This window comes from Arachis stenosperma, chromosome 7 (genome assembly GCF_014773155.1).
Source record: "Arachis stenosperma cultivar V10309 chromosome 7, arast.V10309.gnm1.PFL2, whole genome shotgun sequence".
Taxonomy (NCBI): Eukaryota; Viridiplantae; Streptophyta; class Magnoliopsida; order Fabales; family Fabaceae; genus Arachis; species Arachis stenosperma.
Window position 1 is genome coordinate 35,826,403 of NC_080383.1, and position 19,693 is coordinate 35,846,095.

The 19,693-nt window shown below is 34.3% G+C and overlaps 1 protein-coding gene across 2 annotated transcripts; it reads left to right on the top strand.

Moving 5' to 3' along the window:
- The first annotated feature begins 15,810 nt into the window (after positions 1–15,810).
- Positions 15,811–19,444, top strand: LOC130941541 (autophagy-related protein 13a). Of its 2 annotated transcripts, none has more exons than XM_057870092.1 (4): positions 15,811–16,029; positions 16,407–17,957; positions 18,044–18,225; positions 18,806–19,444. In XM_057870092.1, exons 2-4 carry the CDS (start codon positions 16,638–16,640, stop codon positions 19,110–19,112), a joined length of 1,809 nt encoding a protein of 602 aa, XP_057726075.1. In that variant the 5' UTR covers positions 15,811–16,029; positions 16,407–16,637; the 3' UTR covers positions 19,113–19,444. The 2 variants fall into 2 exon arrangements, with proteins under 2 accessions (XP_057726075.1, XP_057726076.1); XM_057870093.1 differs by having other exon boundaries at positions 15,824–16,029; positions 16,539–17,957.
- Positions 19,445–19,693: the final 249 nt, after the last annotated feature.

The window sequence follows — 19,693 nt, forward strand, 5'->3', positions numbered from 1 at the left end:
AAGTATAAGTTAAGGCATGTAAGGAAAAAATAATATAATAAGTAAGTAAGAGACAGAAAACAGAGGAATTAAATGCTTATGTGTGAAGTAAGTTAATAAAAATACAATCAACTTGGAATGGAATGGAAATGGGAATTAAAATCAGTAAAAAATTCACATTCCAAGTAATTGTGTGCAAAGAAAAACAATTTGCTTGTTGTAACACATTAACTTTTAGCACCTCATGATCATACCAAAAGTAAGGCGTTACTAACATAATTACCTTTATTATCTATTTAATATTGAGCCTTTACGTATAAGTCTATCGATGGTTTTACTAATACTATAACTTTTCTAACAAGTACAAACAACACATATTCATATACTTAATATTAATAATACGTTGTAGTGTTATATACAAAATCATTTACAGAACCTTCCTCTCTGAATAAAACTCTAACTAACAAGGCGAGGGAAAATAAATTCTAACAACTCAACTTGTAAATATATTTCTCTGTGCTCCCGCAGCTTCGCAATAAGCCTTCGCACCTGTAACTGAAAGGGGTGGAGATAGGGGATAAGAACTGGGGAGTTCTTAGTAGGGTCGGGATTAAGAGTTAAATTCATTCTATATATACTTGGTCAATAATAACAGTCAACAAGGTACCATCTAATTCAACAATTAAAGAACACAGAATTCAAACAGTCATTTAGCACACCCATAATCACAAAAAATTACACTCACAAACAAATATGCGCAAACATGTATGATGCATGTCTATCCCTAGTGCAAGTAATGAGCTTATTTGTCGGTTTCGACCCGCTCCCAATGCAACTCAGCAACCTCTGTCTGAGTTTGGTTTCCAGTGTCATAACCTTTGTAAGCAACCTCTGTCTTACAGGTGCGACTCTCTTAAGCCGATGTATGCAAACATAACCTCTGTAAGCAACCTATGTCTTATAGGTGCGGCTTTCTCTAGCCAATGTATGTAGCGATAACCTCTGTAAGCAACCTTTGTCTTACAGGTGCGACCATCCCTTAGATTGGTCGATGTATCTCTGGAAAGCAAATTTTGGTGGACTCACCACCATATCTCTGCTCATTTTCAGCATGTAAACAATCATCTCTGCTTCTCTTCATTTCTTTTCGTTCTTTCTTTCCTTTTTTTTCTATTCTTTGCTCTCCTGTGGCAGAGGTTCTTTAGATTCTTTTAATCTTTTGTCTCTTTGCTCTCCAGTGGCAAAGGTTGTTTTAACTAATATATTCTTTTCTTTTCTTTTCTTTTCTCTTCTCATCATTCTTTTAGTTACTTACTTTTAACATCAAAAACTCTCTTCACACTTTTCTCTCATCTTTTCCTAAATATTTTATGAAGAGGGGATCATGAAATCCTTAACTTAGATTTGTCTTTCTAAAACTTTTTAAAAAAAAAAACTTAGTCTGTTTACCACTCTCAGTTTTATTTTTTTTATAATACATACAATAATATTCTAAAAAAATAATATCTTGATAAATAATAACTTGTAATAATAATTTACTATAATGTCAATGAGTAATTTTAAACAAATATTTAAAATAATATTTATAATACTCTTAAAACTTATTTTATAAAATCTTATTTTTAAACTTTTATTAATTACTTTCTAAACCACGAATTTTTTAATATTTTATTTTTGACTTTAATATTTTATAAAATTATATTTAAACCTTCACTTTGTTTCATATTTATATAAATAATCCTAAACTTTTATAAAATATCCGTTTTACTCCTGAACTTTGTTTATTACTCAAAATACCCAAAAAAAACATATAATTTTAATATTAAACTCAATCTTTTCATAAAAATACAAGTATATTTCCTCTAAAATAATTCTTTTGGTTGATTTTTCTCTTCACTAAGAACCGAAATCCTCCTTATTCTCTTTTAAAATATACATTTAAATCTTAATACGTTTTTTAGTTTTACGGTTACCAATTTTTCACAACTTTTAATTTAATTCCTCAGCCATTAAATCTCACCCATTTTATTCAAAACTAACACAATGACAGCCCCAAATATAATCAATATATCACAACTTTAATCATATATAACAATATATCAATAAAATTCAATATAAAGTCAATCAAACTCCATCAATAATCAATTACAACAACCATTCACTTATCCAACACAAATATAATCGGTGAGAATTTACCGAAACCCTACCTCTGTATGAAATCAAAATACTCGAGGCTACAGAAAAGCTTTTTGACCGAGCTGCCAAAAAAGAAAATGTCAGAATCGTCTGTGCCTCTTAGAACTCCAATTAGCCAAATTCAAAGAAAAGAGGAGTTACGTCACTGTCAATTTCTATTGCACAAAAATAACGCCAACGTGTATAAGAAGAAGATACAAACATTTTTACCGAATTAGATTTTTTATTAAAATTACGAATAACAAAAAATCGAGACCGAAAAATGAACGAGAGTCACGGTTCTCTCACCCACACTCTTGGTCCTTTTTTTTTTTCTTTGTTTTTCCTCAAACTCATTCGGTGATGCATGAGGAATTAAGTATTATTGGTTGTTAAATAAGAGAGTTGTATGTGTCATGCTTATATCAATATATACAACCCACGTTTCCTTTCTTTCTTTTGGTTATATATATAACCGCTTTAACTTAAGGAACACAAACGTATAATTATAATATTATAATATTAAATATATACTTTATTGTATGAAAGAAATTATATATAGCCTTCATTATTATAATATTTAGAAATTATATACCTTTATTATATAATGTTCATACTATTTTTTTAATGGTCTTCGACCAAAGAAAAAGAACTATAATAATAATTAAAATTTTTTATCTTTTTTAAAATATTTTATTATAATAAAAATTATTTAAAAAATCTAATAAATTTAAAATTTAAAATATAATAAAATTTAATTTAATTACTTTTAAAAGAAATAATTTTTTTTAAATAAAATTATCAATAAATATAATAAATCATAAATCACTTATTATTTAATTTTTAAAATGTCAGATTGTTATACTTGTCTGTTAAAAAACAAAATTCTATGCATTAAAAAAATGATAAAAGAGTTAGTTTAAAAAGGAAAATTAGAATAAAAGTTAAAAAAAGTTAGTTAAAGCCAAAAGTTAGCAAAAGAAAGAAAGTTAAATGTTAAATGGAAAGCCAATATTGTTCTTAAATTAAGAAAATGTTCAAAAATAGTCAAGAACAAGCAAATTTACATTCATGTAATATAATGCAAGCATTGATGATAAATTGAATAAGACAAAATAAGCACAAAAAGAAAAAATCAATCATCAATGTGTTTGATCACTAAATTTGTAAAATTGGTGTGAAAAAATTGAAAATAACACTTAATGTAACCCAAAATTTATTGAAGACAAATTTTATGCATTTGGTTACAAAAGTGAAAATGCACCAATTGTTACAAATTAAAAGAATTTCAGTTAACAATGAACAAAATTAGGTCAATTAGAAAATTAGGAAACATTGGCTTCAATGATTGAAGAAAAGAATTGAAAACAAACCATGAAGGAAAAAGATTTTGACCTAAATTTGATAATTCAAACCATATAAGAGGTTCAAAGACAATTGGCCAACAAGGATTTATTTGACACAAAATTTCATCAAATAGTTTCTTGTTGCAACCAATTATATAATGCAACATACAGGAACTAGAAACAGAAATGCTGACCGAACAATTTATTAATTGAATTGGTAACAAAACAAAATTTGAAGCAACAAATTACTAACTTAATTAACAAATCCGAATTAATTAACACAAATTTAAAAAAAATTTCGCGGCAGCATTTGGCAGTAAATTGAACGTTCCCAATTTTAAACAAATAGCAACAACAATCAATATGAATTCAAGAAAAATCAAACAAGCACAAATCACAATAAATTCATATGAATTAGACAGCAACACGCACAGTGACATATAGCAGCAATATATGAATTGTAATAATAAGAACACGATCATCATTACTTAATCAAAATAGGGTAAGAATCAGCTATTCCAAACAGCAGTAACAACTAAAAATCAATCCTAAATCCACTATCCAATTCAGATTCTCTAACCACCTAGAACTAACTAAACATGCATCTCTAATTAACCTAACTAACAAGAATTAAGCAAACTAACTAAACTAATGTAACAGAAATTTAACTTAAATGAACTCAGAAAAAGAAGACAGAAAGAACCTGGGAAGAAGTAGAAACATAAAAAATAGCAAGAGAAGAAGAGTGGAGGTAGGGTAGGTTGCAGCCGGCCCAGAGGCAGCTACTAGTGGTGCACGGTAGTGGATGAGCGGCGGTGTACTGAGCTGAAACAGGGGCTGAGACAAGGTGGTCCTGTTCGTTATGTGTGAAGATAGAAGAAGGGGAAATGGAATAAGAAAAGGAAGAAGAAAGGGGAAGGAGGTGGTTGCTGGTGCGGTGTCACCAACGGCGCAGTTTGCCGCGGTGTATTGGGACTGGTTGGTCGTAGTGACAGAAACAGGGAAGAGAGGGAGAAAGGGGAGAGAGAAAGAAGGAAAAGGAAGAAATGGGTGGACGGCGGCGGCATGGGTTCGCGGCGGTGAGGAGTCACAGTGGTGGGTAAAAATGGTGGCCACAGGGAAAGAAAGAGACGTTGGAGAAGATGGGTGAAATGGCACGCAAATGAGGCTAGGGCTCTTCGCGCTAGGGTTAATGAAATTCAAACCCACGCGTAAGCATGGTAGGGGAGAAATGGTAATCGACGCCTATACATTTGGCATGCGTAGGCGTGACAAGAGAAAAGAGGGGGTGACGTGTACGCGTGGGAAGAAATTCTGCTAGACGCACAGTTTCACACACCTTTGGCACAACTCACTATTAGAACCATGCGATGGCAAGTCCACGCACGATCCTGGCACGTTGATTTTCGTCCAGAATAGGGGGTGTCATGCGTACGCGTGAGAGGTTTTTTTTAAGAAACATAAAAACAGAATAAAACTATCCCAACCACTATATACATTCTTAAAACCAACCAAAATTCAAATCTAATATAATCCTTATCTTTTTGAAAAATTTTTCAAATACTCTATTATGCAATTCAAATAAAATTTTAATTTAAACAAAGATGAAATTTAAAACAACTAACTTACAACTTAAGGCATAAATCTAACCAAGCAAAGTAACAACAATATATACAAGAGTGATATCAAAGCAAGAAATTACATAACAATGGCAACTTAATTCATTCATCAACTATATATACAAGTGAATGTAAAGAGGTTATCATGGTTGGGTGTCTCCCACCTAGCATTGTTGTTTATTGTCCTTAAGTTGGATTTATAGAGAGCTCTTTGTCATGGCGGCTTATGCTTGTATTGGTCCTTAAACTTCTAACAATGCTTGGATTTACAAAGTGCTCGAAGATTCCAATTAAATTGCACCAAGCTTTGATGGAGTCCTTCACAAGATATGAGCTCCCAAAGTTGATATTCATATTATAATCCGGGATCCTATATCTTATTTTCACACCCGTCTTCAAGTTGATCTTTGTAGTTCCACTCAGGTGACAAATAAGTTGAATTCTCAATCACATACCAAACTCTTCTCCTAGACCCATTCAATTAAGAACTAGTCAAACCTTTGCATTTAATCCTTGAAGTATCAATCATGATGCCTTGATTTACAATGCCAACCACTAACTATCCTTCTGTTACGCTTCATTCCACAAAGCGACCTAAGTTGACTATCCGTTTAGGCAAACTAAATTCAAGTGGGACAATAAAGCTAAGGAATATAATTTTTACCTACTCAAATGGAGGAGTAGATGGCGACCTAGGTAGATAAATTTTCAATGATCTTGACAAAGCATATTCCACTCCCGTCCATCCTTTTTGAAGGACTTCCACCTCTTGACAAGATTTTTCAATCTCCACCTCTTGCCAAGCTTCCTCAATTTCAAATGCTTCCTCACCAATGTCTTCTAGCTCTTCCCCATCACTTAAGTCATATCTTGGAGGTCGCATAAGATCTATGTCAACATCCATTTCAAATTCAATGGGGGAAGGCTCAACAAGATCATCAAGAGGATTGATCAGTGTGGACAAAAAATTACTAATAATAGAATCCACTTCCCGATCAATTTTCCTCAATTCTCCAACCACTCCCTCAATACCAATGATCTCAACTTCCTCCTCTTGTTGTAATTCTTGCTTCAACTCCTTTTCTTCTCCTTGAAGTTCAGAGTTCTCCTTCTCATCATGCCCCTCAGTTAATCTTCCACATTCATCGATAGGGGTGTTCTGATTGCATGAGCGTAGGTGGGAGGCTATATGGTTAACAACTTTAGTCATGGTAACCACCATGGTTCCTAGCCTCTCTAGCTCCTTTTGCTCCTCTTCTTTTTGCTTTTGGCAATAAGCTAGAAGTTCTTGTTGTTCTTTCTTGAATTAGGGTGGAGAACTTCGTCCAATGAAAGAGGTGATGAAAAAGAGGGCTCATTGTTTGGGAAGAAAATTTCATAATTGAAAGATGGTTCACATTGGTGAATATTTTTAGGTGGTGTATATGGTATTGATGGTTCTTGATAGGATTGATGTTGGAATGGTGGTGACTCTAGGTATGGTTCATATGGTTGTTGGTATAGTAGATATGGGTTAGGATCATATGGAGGTGAATGGTCGTAGGAGGCTTGTGAGTAAGGTTGTTGAGGGCTATGTTGTGGGAATGAGTCATATGCATATGGTGGTTGTGGTTGAAAACCACAATGAGAGTCACCACATCCATTAGTTTGGTATACATTAGGAGTTGGATTATACCCATAAGAAACTGGAGGAGGTTGTTGCCAAGAAGGTTATCTATATGATTGAGGCTCCTCCCACCTTTGATTTCTAAATCCTTGATGCAAACATTCATTGAAGTTTTCATTTTCATTTTTTACAATATAGTTTGAACCAAACTCATAGCCAAAGAAATAAGAATTCATAGTAACAAGAGAAAATAAAAACAAAAGCTAGTAAGAAACAAAGAAAACACTCCTAAAACTAGCAAGAACTAACAAAGAAATAAAAAGCAAACATATTCACAATATTGACATATGAACAATAACCAATAACAAGCACACATTGCAACTCCCCGGTAATGGCACCAAAAACTTGAAAGAGGGTAACCGTCGGTTTAAATTTTCACACAAAAATAGTCTTGTCGAAGTATAGATCTAAACCAACAAACAATCCTCAATCAAAGTTTAATTTTGTTTGTCACAAGTGCAAACCAATAAAAACCGAGAGTATTTAAACCTCAAGTCGTCTCTCAAAGGAATTGCAGTGAGGTATGCATGTTATCGGTTATGAGGTTCAAGGGGTTTGCATATGAGAAGACAAGAATATAAATGACAATAAAATAAAGAAAACAACTAAAGATAACAATTACTAAAGAGGCATTCATGGCAAAGATTGAGAATCTAGGTTTTCTATCTTAGTCATTAATCATAACACATATTTACTAAGAGTTAAGCCTATTACGTTATCTCCAACATTGGGAGAAAGTCAAATATACCTAGTTAATCCCAATCCATAAGTAGTGTCAATGGAGACAAGATTAACTAACAACTCTAAATCACCAACAAAAATTGGGTATTAATGACTCAATATTGCCCGGTTTCTCTTTTCAAGTCAAGAATGCTTAAAAATCTACTCTAAAATTAAACCAAGTATTTTATCAAGCACTTGGTGTGCAATAAAAGTAAAACATATTAAATTGCCAGAAATATAAAATCTACTACTACCAAATGCAAGAAAATAACAATAATAACTCAAACAAGCATTAGAAAAACATAAAACATAAATTTGCATTAAATGAAACTAAAATCAACAAGAGTTCATAACATAAAGGTGACATAAAAAAGAAACTAACAATGTAAACTAAGAGAACAAAGATGTAGAAACAAGAAGCTACAAGGAAAACTAAATTAAAACAAGAATTAAAGCCTAAATCTAAGAGAGATTAATCTAAATCTACCTTAATTCTAGAGAGAAGAGGGAGCTTCTCTCTCTAGAAAAGTGCCCTAAAACATGGTTCTAAGCTACCTTAATTGTTCCCCCCTTGTTCCCCCCTTGTTCCTTCATTTTGCATGCTTTTTTCTTCACTTCTTCAATCCAATCTTTGCCTTCTAAGTCTAAAATCACTAAACAAAAACATCAAGGTATCCAATAGAATTAAAGAAAATTAAATTTAATAAATTAAGGGTCTAAAAAGTATGTTTTTAATCTTAAGCATAAATTAGGAGAAATTCACAAAACCATGCTATTTTATTGAGTAAATGTGAGATAAGTTAATAAAATCCACTAAAGTCAACACAAGATAAACCACAAAATTGGGGTTTATCACATACTCACATTATCAGAACTTCCACTTCTCTTAATCTTGCTTGTCCCAAATTTTAAAAAATTTGTTCAATTTTTTCCATTCAAAAGCTCTATGTTGCATGCTTAAAGATATTGGTTACAAGCAATTTTAAAAGTAAGGTGAAATGAAGAGAATGAATCATGATTATCAACTAAGAACAAACACAGATGCAAGATATAAGAAATAAAAGCTCAAAGATAGAGTTACCTCCCTCTTCATCATCTTCTAGGCTATGTTCTACATAGTCTCCAACACCAAACTTAAGATGGTTGCTTGTCCTCTAGCAACAAAGAAAAACAATGGTGACGAAATTATGAATTATCATGATTATCTAGTGAAAAGCAAAGAAGTGATGCAAAAGCTTATTCAAATAAAACAAACGAAATCAAAGATAAAATAAAAGGTTACCGACGGTTGGGTTGCCTCCCAACAAGTGCTCTTTTAATGTCATTAGCTTAATGGTTGATTTTTGCTAAGGTAGAGGTTGATCATAATACTTCAACTCCTCCTCTCTCACTGCGAACTTCTATCCTGTGTTGTTATCTATAAGTTCAATGTGTTCAAAAGAGAGAATCTTGTTTACTGTATACGGGCTATGTCACTTGTTGGTGAGTTCCCATGGTGACCATATCCCTGATGGTAGAGGGACTTGTAATACTCTCTGTCCAGGTGAAAAATCACTTATGGGTATCTTCTTGTTCTTTCAACCTTTAGTCTTCTTCCTGGGTACTCCCTTTTCTTCATTTGATGATTTACTCCCAACACTAAATTTAGGTTTGATGTTAGGGGGTTTTTTGAGGCTTGGATCACTTGCTTCAACTTTTATGCAATTTTCCTCCTCACTTAAATGATGCATGATTTTAAAAACATGAAAAACTAAGTGTTTATCATGCACCCTCAACATTAATTCATCCTTTTTTACATCAATGAGAGCTCTTTCAGTGTCTAGGAATGGTCTTCCTAGAATGATGGAGGCATTCTCATCCTCTTCTATGTCAAGAATTACAAAATCTGTTGGGAGAAAAAATTTTCCCACTTTGAACAAGATATTCTCAACTATTCCATGTGCATATTTCGTTAATTTGTTTGCTATTTGTAGAGTTATCCTTTTGCTCTTCTCGAATTTGTAGCTTCCTCATCACAGACAGGGACATTAAATTGATACTTGTCCCTAAATCACACAAGGCTTTTTCAAAAGTAGTGCTTCCAATGGTGCATGGAATTTGGAAGCTCCCTAGATCTTGCATCTTCTTTGGCAAATTCCTTTGAATAATTACATTACATTTCTTGGTCATCATTACTGTTTTATCTCTCTTTAAAGTCATCTTCTTAGATAGTAACTTCTTCATAAATTTAGTATAAAGACGCATTTGTTCCAAATCTTCTATGAATGGAATATTGATGTGAAGCTTCTTGAACACCTCTAAATAATTGAAAAATTGTCCATCAAGGTGCTGTTTCTTTAGCCTTTGAGGGAAATGAATTCTTGGTTGATATGGCTTAACTGTTTTTTTAACCTTTGGGGCAATAATTGGTGCATGAACAGTGCTATTTTTTCTTACTATTCCTATTCCATGGGTGCTTCACGGATTTTGGCTTTTTAACTTACGGTTTTTGCACTTCTCAGCATAATAGCCTTGCACTCCTCTCTTGGATTGATCTCAATATCACTTGAAAATATGTTAGTGGTTTTTTATAATTGCTTAACAATTTGTCCCACTTGCACTTCCAAGTTTCTAATAGAGACATATTGGTTCTTGAAGTTAGCTCTTGTTTCATCCATGGGTGGCATTGAAATTGCCTATTACATACCAAGGGTGATTAATATTATCAGAAATCTGCCTCAGGCTACTCCACAAAATGTTACGATTAACCTTTTGAGGACTCCCATACACAGTTGTAAGGAGCCAAGGAGAAGTATTATTGCAAGAGACAAAATATGAAAAAGCTGTCTATTATGCCCTAAGATATCAACTTTTCAAACTCTAGAGTCCCACAGTATCCAGATACTACCAGAGTGTCCAATAGCTTCCTCCACAAACCTCCTATCCAAACCCAAATTATTTTTTACTGCTTCCCCCTGATTACCACTAATGTGGGTTTCGTAAAGAAGGAGAAAATTGGCATCGAACACGTGCCTTAAATCCTTAATAAGAGAAAGAAACACCTTGCCACCAGCTCCTCTACAATTCCAACTAATAATATTCATAAGAAAACAAAAAAAAATAGTTACAAAGAACCGGTACCTTGGTGCACAAAATTTTGATCACACTTTTCACAACTCCGCACAACTAACCAGCAAGTGCACTAGGTCGTCCAAGTAATACCTTACGTGAGTAAGGGTCGATCACACGGAGATTGTCGGCTTGAAGCAAGCTATTGTCATCTTGTAAATCTTAGTCAGGTGGATTCAAATGGTTATGAGGTATTGATAATTAAAAGATAGATAAGACGGAAAATAACATAGAGATACTTATGTAATTCATTGGTGAGAATTTCATATAAGCGTTTGGAGATACTTTGTTGCTTCTAAACATCTGCTTCCCTATTGCTTCCATCCAATCATGCATCCTCCCTTCCATGGCAAGATGTATGATCTTCTCAGTGAAAATGGTCCGGCTACGGTCTCTGTACGGCTAATCAACTGTCGGATTTCTCATCTCGGATGAAAAATACCAGGCACAGCTACCGCAGGGCTAATCATCTGTCGGTTCTCACTTGTGTCAGAATAAGATCCATTGATCCTTTTGCACACTATCACTACGCCCAACATTCGCGAGTTTGAAGCTCCTCACAGTCATCCCTTCCCAGATCCTACTCGGAATACCACAGACAAGGTTTAGACTTTCTGGATCTCAGGAATGCTGTCTATTGATTCTAGCCTATACCACGAAGATCCTAATCACGGGGTCAGATGCTTTGTTGTCAGGAGAGACGATGCGAATTTGTGGATTAGAGACCCAAGAGAGTATACTCTGGCTAGCGTCCAATGACTACGTTGAACATCATGTAGACCGCTTTGTGGTTGTCAGGCACGCGGATCTTGGCTAAGCGAGTACTGAAGATAGTGGGTGATTGTCACGGGTCACTCCTTCAGTTTGACTTAACTGAATTAAGTACAAGAGTATATCTTGGAGAAGAAGTAGGCGTGAATTGAAGGAAAAACAATAGTACTTGCATTAATTCATGAGGAACAACAGAGCTCCTTACCTTAATCTATGATGTGTAGAAACTCCACCGTTGAAAATACATAAGAGAAAAAGGTCTAGGCATGGCCGAATGGCCAGCCTCCCCAAAGATGATCATAAAGCTCAAGGGTTCCAAAGAAAACCTGATCAAAGGATCTAAAAGTGGTCCAAAGATGAAATACAATAGTCAAAAAGTGCTATTTAACTAAACTAGTAACCTAGATTTACAGAAAATGAGTAGATAGTATAGAAATCCACTTCCGGGGCCCACTTGGTATGTGTTTGGGCTGAGTTTTGAAGCTTTCACGTGCATAGGCCATCCTTGGAGTTAAACGCCAGCTTTGGTGCCAGTTCTGGCGTTTTACTCCAGAAAAGGGTCTCTGGTGGGCGTTTGAACGCCAGTTTAGGCCATCAAATCTCGGAAAAAGTATGGACTATTATACATTGCTGAAAAGTCCAAGATGTCTACTTTTCAACGCAATTGAGAGTGCGCCAATTAGGCTTCTGTAACTCCAGAAAATCCACTTCGAGTGCAAGAGGGTCAAAATCCAACAGCATCTGCAGTCCTTTCTCAGCCTCTGAATCAGATTTTTGCTCAGGTCCCTCAATTTCAGCCAGAAAATACCTGAAATCACAGAAAAACACACAAACTCATAGTAAAGTCCAGAAATATGATTTTTGAATAAAATCTAATAAAAATATAATAAAAAGTAACTAAAACATACTAAAAACTACCTAAAAATAATACCAAAAAGCGTATAAATTATCCGTTCATCACACCTCATATTTGGGGATACGCCCTTTGGTTCGAACCAGAACGGTCGCGGGGAGGTATCCCATTGTGTTTTTTATTCTTTGCCGAAGAGACTATATCAACATCTGGAAGTCTCCTTGGCTGGGTATTTGACAGCTGTTCCCAACTAGCACCGCCACCACCACCGTGAGAGGATGAGGTTGCCAATGTTTTAATGGCATGAGTCCTAGCCATTTGTTTCTTTATACCTTGTTGAGACTCTTTTAAGAGAAAGAAAGCCTCCTATTTCTCCTTTGAAATTCTCCTGATAATATCCAACATAGCTAGCTCCTTAACTTCCATATTAGGGTCCCTTCACTTAGCTTTCAATGAAGAAAGGATTTTGAAATTTTCAATCGAGACTACCACTTGCTTACCATAGTTCTTTTGTTTGGGCTAATTGATCTTCTCATTCTTTGCACCGCCCATTTTGGGATTGGGCATTTCTTTTAAAGAGAATTATTTTTGGAAGTTCTGGATTTTGAGACTTTCTTTGGGTTACTTACTCCCTTTTGAGACCCAATGTGGGCCTCGACTAATTGCAACTCTCCTTCCTTAGGCTCATCACTTTTCATCATATTTTGATTCTCCACGTGCATGTCATCATTATCCTCTTAATATGGAATATTATAACATGACCCTCCTTCCCCATGATGGTTATCGTGATTCCATTTCCTTTCCATATTGGAATATGGATTCTTACCATGATTGCTACTTTTTTTAATAGGAAGAAAAAAATTCTTCTTTCTCCTCATGGGTCTCTTTACCAACATCCACGGCCCAAAATCCAGGAGAGCTTGACCAATGCGGGAATCACATGTAAAATTTTGTTTTCTATTATTATCACTTTCTCTCACTGAAATTTGGCCATTGCCAAAAGGTTCACTTTTCCTAAAAGTAGGAATTTGCTAATCTTGAACTCTTTGATTTTCATAGCAAGAGTCTGACCTGTGCTCATATTTTTCACAAGAGAAATAAATTTGATGAAGACCTTCATATTCAATGTTCAGTTCACTCCCCATAACAGATATATGCAGCACCAATTTTTTATCAAGATCAATCGCCACACAAATTCTAGCAAATTTTTCTCGAGAATAATAGATGTAGCGCGATCAATCTTAAGCATATGTCCAATAGTTGACCATAAGAAGCGTTGATTATTGAGCTCAATAGGGAGGTTTGGGATACGGATCCAAGCCACAATCTTGCATACCACATTCTCTAACGATAGAAAAAATGGCCTCCACCTTTGAACTATCAAATAATGCCTCGAAGTCATTCAAGGTCCTTCCATAAGAGTGTGAGAATAATCTTCCTCGTCTAAAAAATGAACAAGAAAGTAGTCACGGTTCATATCAATAACATCAATTAAACCTTTTCTTACCCAGTCTCTTTTAAGGCATTGTTCCATAAAGGCTAGGCTCACACATTTTCCCAATAACTTGACGATGAGAGAATTTTTCTAAGGCTTGCACGAGTCTTCTAACTCCTCTTTGAAAACTGGAATCATGGGACAAGGATTGAACTTATTGTCATCTCCGTCCTGGTTATTATCCTCTTCATATCAGCGGTCCTCAAGATTTGGAGCATCGTCTACCATGCCATCATCATTGTCGTTCGGTCTTCTTGCAAGGCTTGGACCAGCAAGGGTCAAGAAGGACTCCATATAGTAGATTTTAAGGACTATGAAAGGGTTTATAACACCTGATTTCGAGGTTTCCATATCTTTAGACGGTTGATTTAGCAACATTATCTCGAGTTTTAACTTTCTTAATACTCCGTTCAACAAGATCTTCTTGGGTTGAAATTCTAGCAGAGCTCTCTCCTCCAATATCCATCGAAACAGGTTTAATTGCCTCTTTAATTGGAAAGAATTGGAGATTCAGGACCGAATAGAATTAGAATTTAAAATTAGACTAAATTTTAGAAGATAGTTTAAAATTTTTAAATAATTTTTAGAATTTAAAAATTTTAAAATAAGTTTTTAAAATTCATGAATAAATTTATTAAAATTTTAAATATTCATAAATAAAATAAGAGTAATTGTCCAAATTAGTCTCCAAGAATTTTAAAAGTGAATATTTTAGTCTGCAAAAAAAATTAATACACAAAAACATCCCGAAAGTTTTACTCTGACGGACAAATCAATTCCCAAAAATTTTAAAAACTGGCATTTTAGTTCCCAAAAAAAATTAATACATAGAGAATGCAAATTTGACACACTTTTTTTTGTTAACATAGTTTTTACACACATTATAAATCAAAGAAAAATAATATGTATGTGCCACATGATATGTATGTTAAGTTCATCTAATTATGAAAAAAAAAATTGAGTTAGCTTTTTGAGTTAATTGATAATTTGGTGATCAAGTTGAGATTCAAGTGAAAATAGAAAAATAACTTTAATTATATTTAATTCCTAACTATCACACCGAGCTAAGTTATATTAAATACAAAAATATTAAATAGAGTTAGAGAATACTTAACATAATAAAAATAAAATGTACAAATAGCAAAACATGAAACTAAACAAATCACAATGATATGCTTTTAATTTAAGAGAATATAAGACTTAGTACATCTCTCTTTGTTGAATTTAAAATTGTGTATGTAATGAGGATAGTTCAATAAATATCTTTTAAAAAAAATACCATATTAAAAATCAAATAGGTTTAATTTAACATTAAAAGTTAATTTGATTATAATATCTACTAATATTCTTTTTTTAATAAATACTTGAAGAATTTAGTGAATTATGTTGAAAAATAGATTGAGGACTGTTATGTTTGATAGAGAAAAATCTTAGGAATATTTTTGTGTATTAAATTTTTTAGGAACTAAAATGTCCTCTTTTAAAATTTTTAAAAATTGATTTGGGTAATTATCCCGCAAAAAATGAATTGAGGACCGATTTGTCGAAATAAAATTTTGGAGATGTTTTTATATATTAATTTTTTTAGAATTAAAATGTCCGCTTTTAAAATTCTTAAAATTAATTTGAGTAATTACTCTAAAAATAATAATTTACTTTAAAAATATCAAAATTTTATCATTTTTATATAAAAATAATTTTATCTTTTATATTCTTAAATCATAACAAGTGTTCTTTTAAAAAAAATCTTTGCATATAGAATAGTAGAAATTTAATTTTAATAAATTATTAATGTAAAATAAATTTATATTTATATTTAATTATATAATATTACATCACTAAAATTAATTATTTTTTATATTAGTTACATAAATAATAAAAAAACAAATATAATTATACCAATTATATTCTCAACGCATCAAAATTAAAGTAAAAAAACTACTGTACAACTACGTCCTTCTCGCTGTATGGCTGCTGCATAATAATTAATTGCATGCTGTATAATAAAAAATAATTAAATTAATTAAATCTGGATCCAATCCAAATGAAAGGAAGAAAGAAAGAAAGGGGGAAAAATGGAAAAGGAAAATACCAGTTTGGAGTTTGAAGAGAGAGAAGAGTGTATGTATCTGTCTACGCAACCTTTGTTTCTTGTTCTTCCTTCTCTCTCTCTCTCTCTCTCTCTCTCTCTCTCTCTCTCTACTTTTGTTGGATTGGCCAAATTCTATTCATCATATCTTCATCCTTCTTCAAATGCTCCCATACCCATTCTTCTTCTCCGCTTCTTCTCCCATGTGAGTTAACTTAACCCTCTTTCTTTCTCTCTCCTATCTCTTCCTAGTTTCTACAGATTCACTGTTACTACCCCATGTGAAAAAGATTTGTCTTTTATGGATCGTGGATCCCCATGTTGATCATGATGATGCTTGTTTTGTTTTTAACTTCTTATTGAAGAATCTATTATTTTTCTCTGTATCAAGTTTATTGTTGATTGTCACATGATCTGGGTACCCACTACCAGTTGGGTTATTTTCAATTTTTTTATTTTTATCTTATGATGATGGCCATGTTTAAATCTGCATTGTAGTTGGAAAATTTTGCTCCTTGTTGATGTTGTTGTGGTTGTTCGATGAATGTGCTCACGTACTGTTTGCTTTTTTGCATCATCCAGAGTGGTCCATGATTTCGGCTTTCCTTGATTATGATGCGATGCTTGGTTCGTGGATATTGACTCGTGATGATCACTGAGGTGATGCTGTAGTCTGTGATTATAATCTTTTATTGATGTGTGTGAATTTGACAGGGAGCTGGGATTATGATCTTTTCAAAAGTCATGGTCTTGAGTGGAGGGAGAGTTTAATTAGGAACTTTCTTTATATACATATATATACCCTAAAGGAGGATGGATTTTCAGGCTAATATGCAGCCTGAATTGGGGAAATTGGAACAAATAGTTCATCAGTTTCTTTTGAAGAGCTTACATGTCATTTTGGACTCGAGGGTACCTTCATTGCACCAACATGATCGGAGTGGGGACCTGCCTATGGGGTCTCGTGTGAGGAGGAGCGACAAATGGTTTAACTTAGCATTAGGCGATCGGCCTGCTGCTCTAGATAATCTGAGTTTCTGGCACAGGAATTTGATGGATCAGATGATAATTGACATTATACTAGTTCATGAAGAGAATGGTTCTTCTGTTGAAACAGTAATAGAGAGGTGGGTTGTTCAGTATGAGCGTCCCCGGGTAATGGCTCCACAAACTGGTGACATTAGTGGCTCTTATAAGAAGACATACAAGAAGTCAATAGTATTGTTTCGTGCTCTTTATTCTCACATGAGGCTTCTACCGGCTTATAAGATATTTAGGAAGCTTAGTTCGTCAAGTCATACATGTAATTTTGATATTATTTACAAGGTCTCTTCGTTTAGAGATCCATTCTCTCGGGCGGAGGATGTAGTGCTGGAGGAATACAGTTTCACTCCCATTGAGGCAACTCCAGGCCGCCTATGCGTATCTGTGACCTACCGGACCAACCTATCTGATTTCAACCTTGAGTGTTCGACATCGTTACCAACACAAATAATTACAGATTATGTTGGAAGTCCCCTTGCTGACCCTTTGAGGTCTTTCCCTGTCTCAGAAAAGGGTGTTCGTGCCACTTCATTTCCGCTGAGAGGGATAGCACCTCCATCTTCTGCACCACTCGAGCGGCCACATAGTTGGACTAGTGGCTTCCATAAGGCAGCACCTATGGTACAGAACCAGCAGTATGTTGGATCCCCACCAGTGTATCGTGCTCCTTCCAAGCCATATGATATCCCATCTTCACCTACCGATAGCCACGGTATCAGAATTCACAACTATAGAATGCACAATCGACACAGGTCTACAAGTTATGATGAGTATCAACTGTCTCCCCCGTTCTCACCTTCACCATCTCCATCATCACCAACATTCTTCAATGGTGGCGTTCCAATTCAAACACGTGTACGTTCTGAAACTGCCCCTGTAACTATACCTTACCCAATGATGGGCAAAAGCTCAAGAACACTTTCTCCTAATTTGTCAGATCATAGTAGAAATTCTTTGCCACCAATGTCCCCCAAAAGGAATTATGCTTCATCACAAGAATCTCCATCGGGAATCAGGTCATTTAGGAAACTAGAGTCTTCAAGGATTGGAGAGTTACATACTGGTGTCACAAATTATGCTGGTCAAAAGGTAACCTTGACCATACATACCTGCTCTTGAAGTTCAAATTAATTGTATTTTTGAAAATGTTTGATGAGTCTTTTATTGCTACATAGATTGCTAGAGATAACAAGGATGATTCAGGGCGGTTCTCAGGGTTGTTATCTTCAAGTGACTCACCACGGATTGGATTTTCCAGAAGCTCAAGTAGATTATCTTTTCAGGATGACTTGGAGGATGGTGACTTTTCGTGTCCCTTCGATGTTGATGATGTTGATACGCCTGATGTCCAACCCAGGTACCTTGATAGACTCCGTTATCCACAACCAAGTCATAAACATGTTAAGCTTACTGTCAAAGAGAAATGAATACGTTTTTGTTTTAGTGAAATTACAATGTTTTGTAACTACAAATCCATCTAATTTAATCAGATATAGGCATAATCAGTTGCAGGATATATATTTATTTTCTTCGCTTCTATATCTGAATTTGTTGACTGGGGGAAAAGGATGTTCCTCTCTGAATTCTGATGTATTTCCTAAGTTGGGTCAGAATAATGGTCAAGTTTCTTTCCTTCAAAAAAAAAAAAAAAATAAACTATCAAATATCTTTGGTTCCATTTCCCAATGCTTTTCTAGATCTCTTGGTTGCCTTTGCTTTTTCATATATTAGAACTAGGTCAAAGGCGAGTCTCCAGCTACATACCCTGTACATAGCATCCATTACTTATGCTCGAATTCTTAGATGATGGAGAACGGGAAGGTTGATAATATAGATGCTTAGAGATTCTGTTTAGCCTGCAATTTTGATATAATATTCTGTTTTTCATCTATTTCTGATATTTATTTTTTCCTTTTTGTGGTTTTCTGGGTAAATAGTCAGAGTAAGGATGGAAAGAATGTGTCAGAGATCGGTTCAACGTCACTCCCAATGTGCAAAAAATCACAAGACGCTGCTGTTGGTGTTCTTGTGCACATGCTTAGAACTGCACCGCCTTTGCGCCAAGACTCAAGTTGCTATTCGTCCCATTCTGTGAAGCCTGAACCTGAGGGAGGAGTTACGACTGCTTCCGGATTCTTCATGCCCCGGAAGACTGCCGATGCACTTGAAGAGCTCCGAAGTTACAAAGAGATGAGGGACCTCCTTCTTTCCAAGAGCGGAACTCGGATCCTAAACAAAGAATGAATCTTAAGCTATACTGATAAACTGGTTCAAGACATAACACAACTTCTTTATAGAAAGAAGAATGATCCAATAGATCTATGTACATATCCTGACTCAAATGTTGGCTAGAAACACCAAAAGTTTTTTTTTTTTTTTAGCTTTTATCATGGCCAAGATATGTCTAATTTGCTATCAGTGTTTGTAGACAATTATAGTTCTGAAATTAGGATGGTATTATTGGTATATTTTGGAATGGTGGTTGATGAATTTCATTGTAAAGGTGCAAACACTGAACTGAAAACATATTCTATGGTTGAAAATAATGAAATGTACATTGTGTTTATTTTCTTTTATGATAGTAAGTCACACTGATTAATTGATTCTACTGATGGAATAACTTCTTGAACTATAGCTGTATGTTGTAATCTTGAATTTAATGCTGGTTGACTAGTAGTATCTGCTTAACTATGGATTTTTATTTTATTTTTTCTTGTTTTCAATTCGTCTAAACAAATTTGAGGCATAGATTACGAATGTTGTAGACTTGATGTTAGAAACAATTTATCATGTCGTGCTTTATGTTAATTATGAAAGCCACTCCA

Coding starts and splice junctions, on each gene's coding strand:
- LOC130941541 (XM_057870092.1), top strand. CDS start 16,638: ATGGATTTTCAGGCTAATATGCAGCCTGAATTGGGGAAATTGGAACAA. Junction 17,958..18,043: donor CAAATTATGCTGGTCAAAAG/GTAACCTTGACC, acceptor ATTGCTACATAG/ATTGCTAGAGATAACAAGGA. Junction 18,226..18,805: donor ACGCCTGATGTCCAACCCAG/GTACCTTGATAG, acceptor CTGGGTAAATAG/TCAGAGTAAGGATGGAAAGA.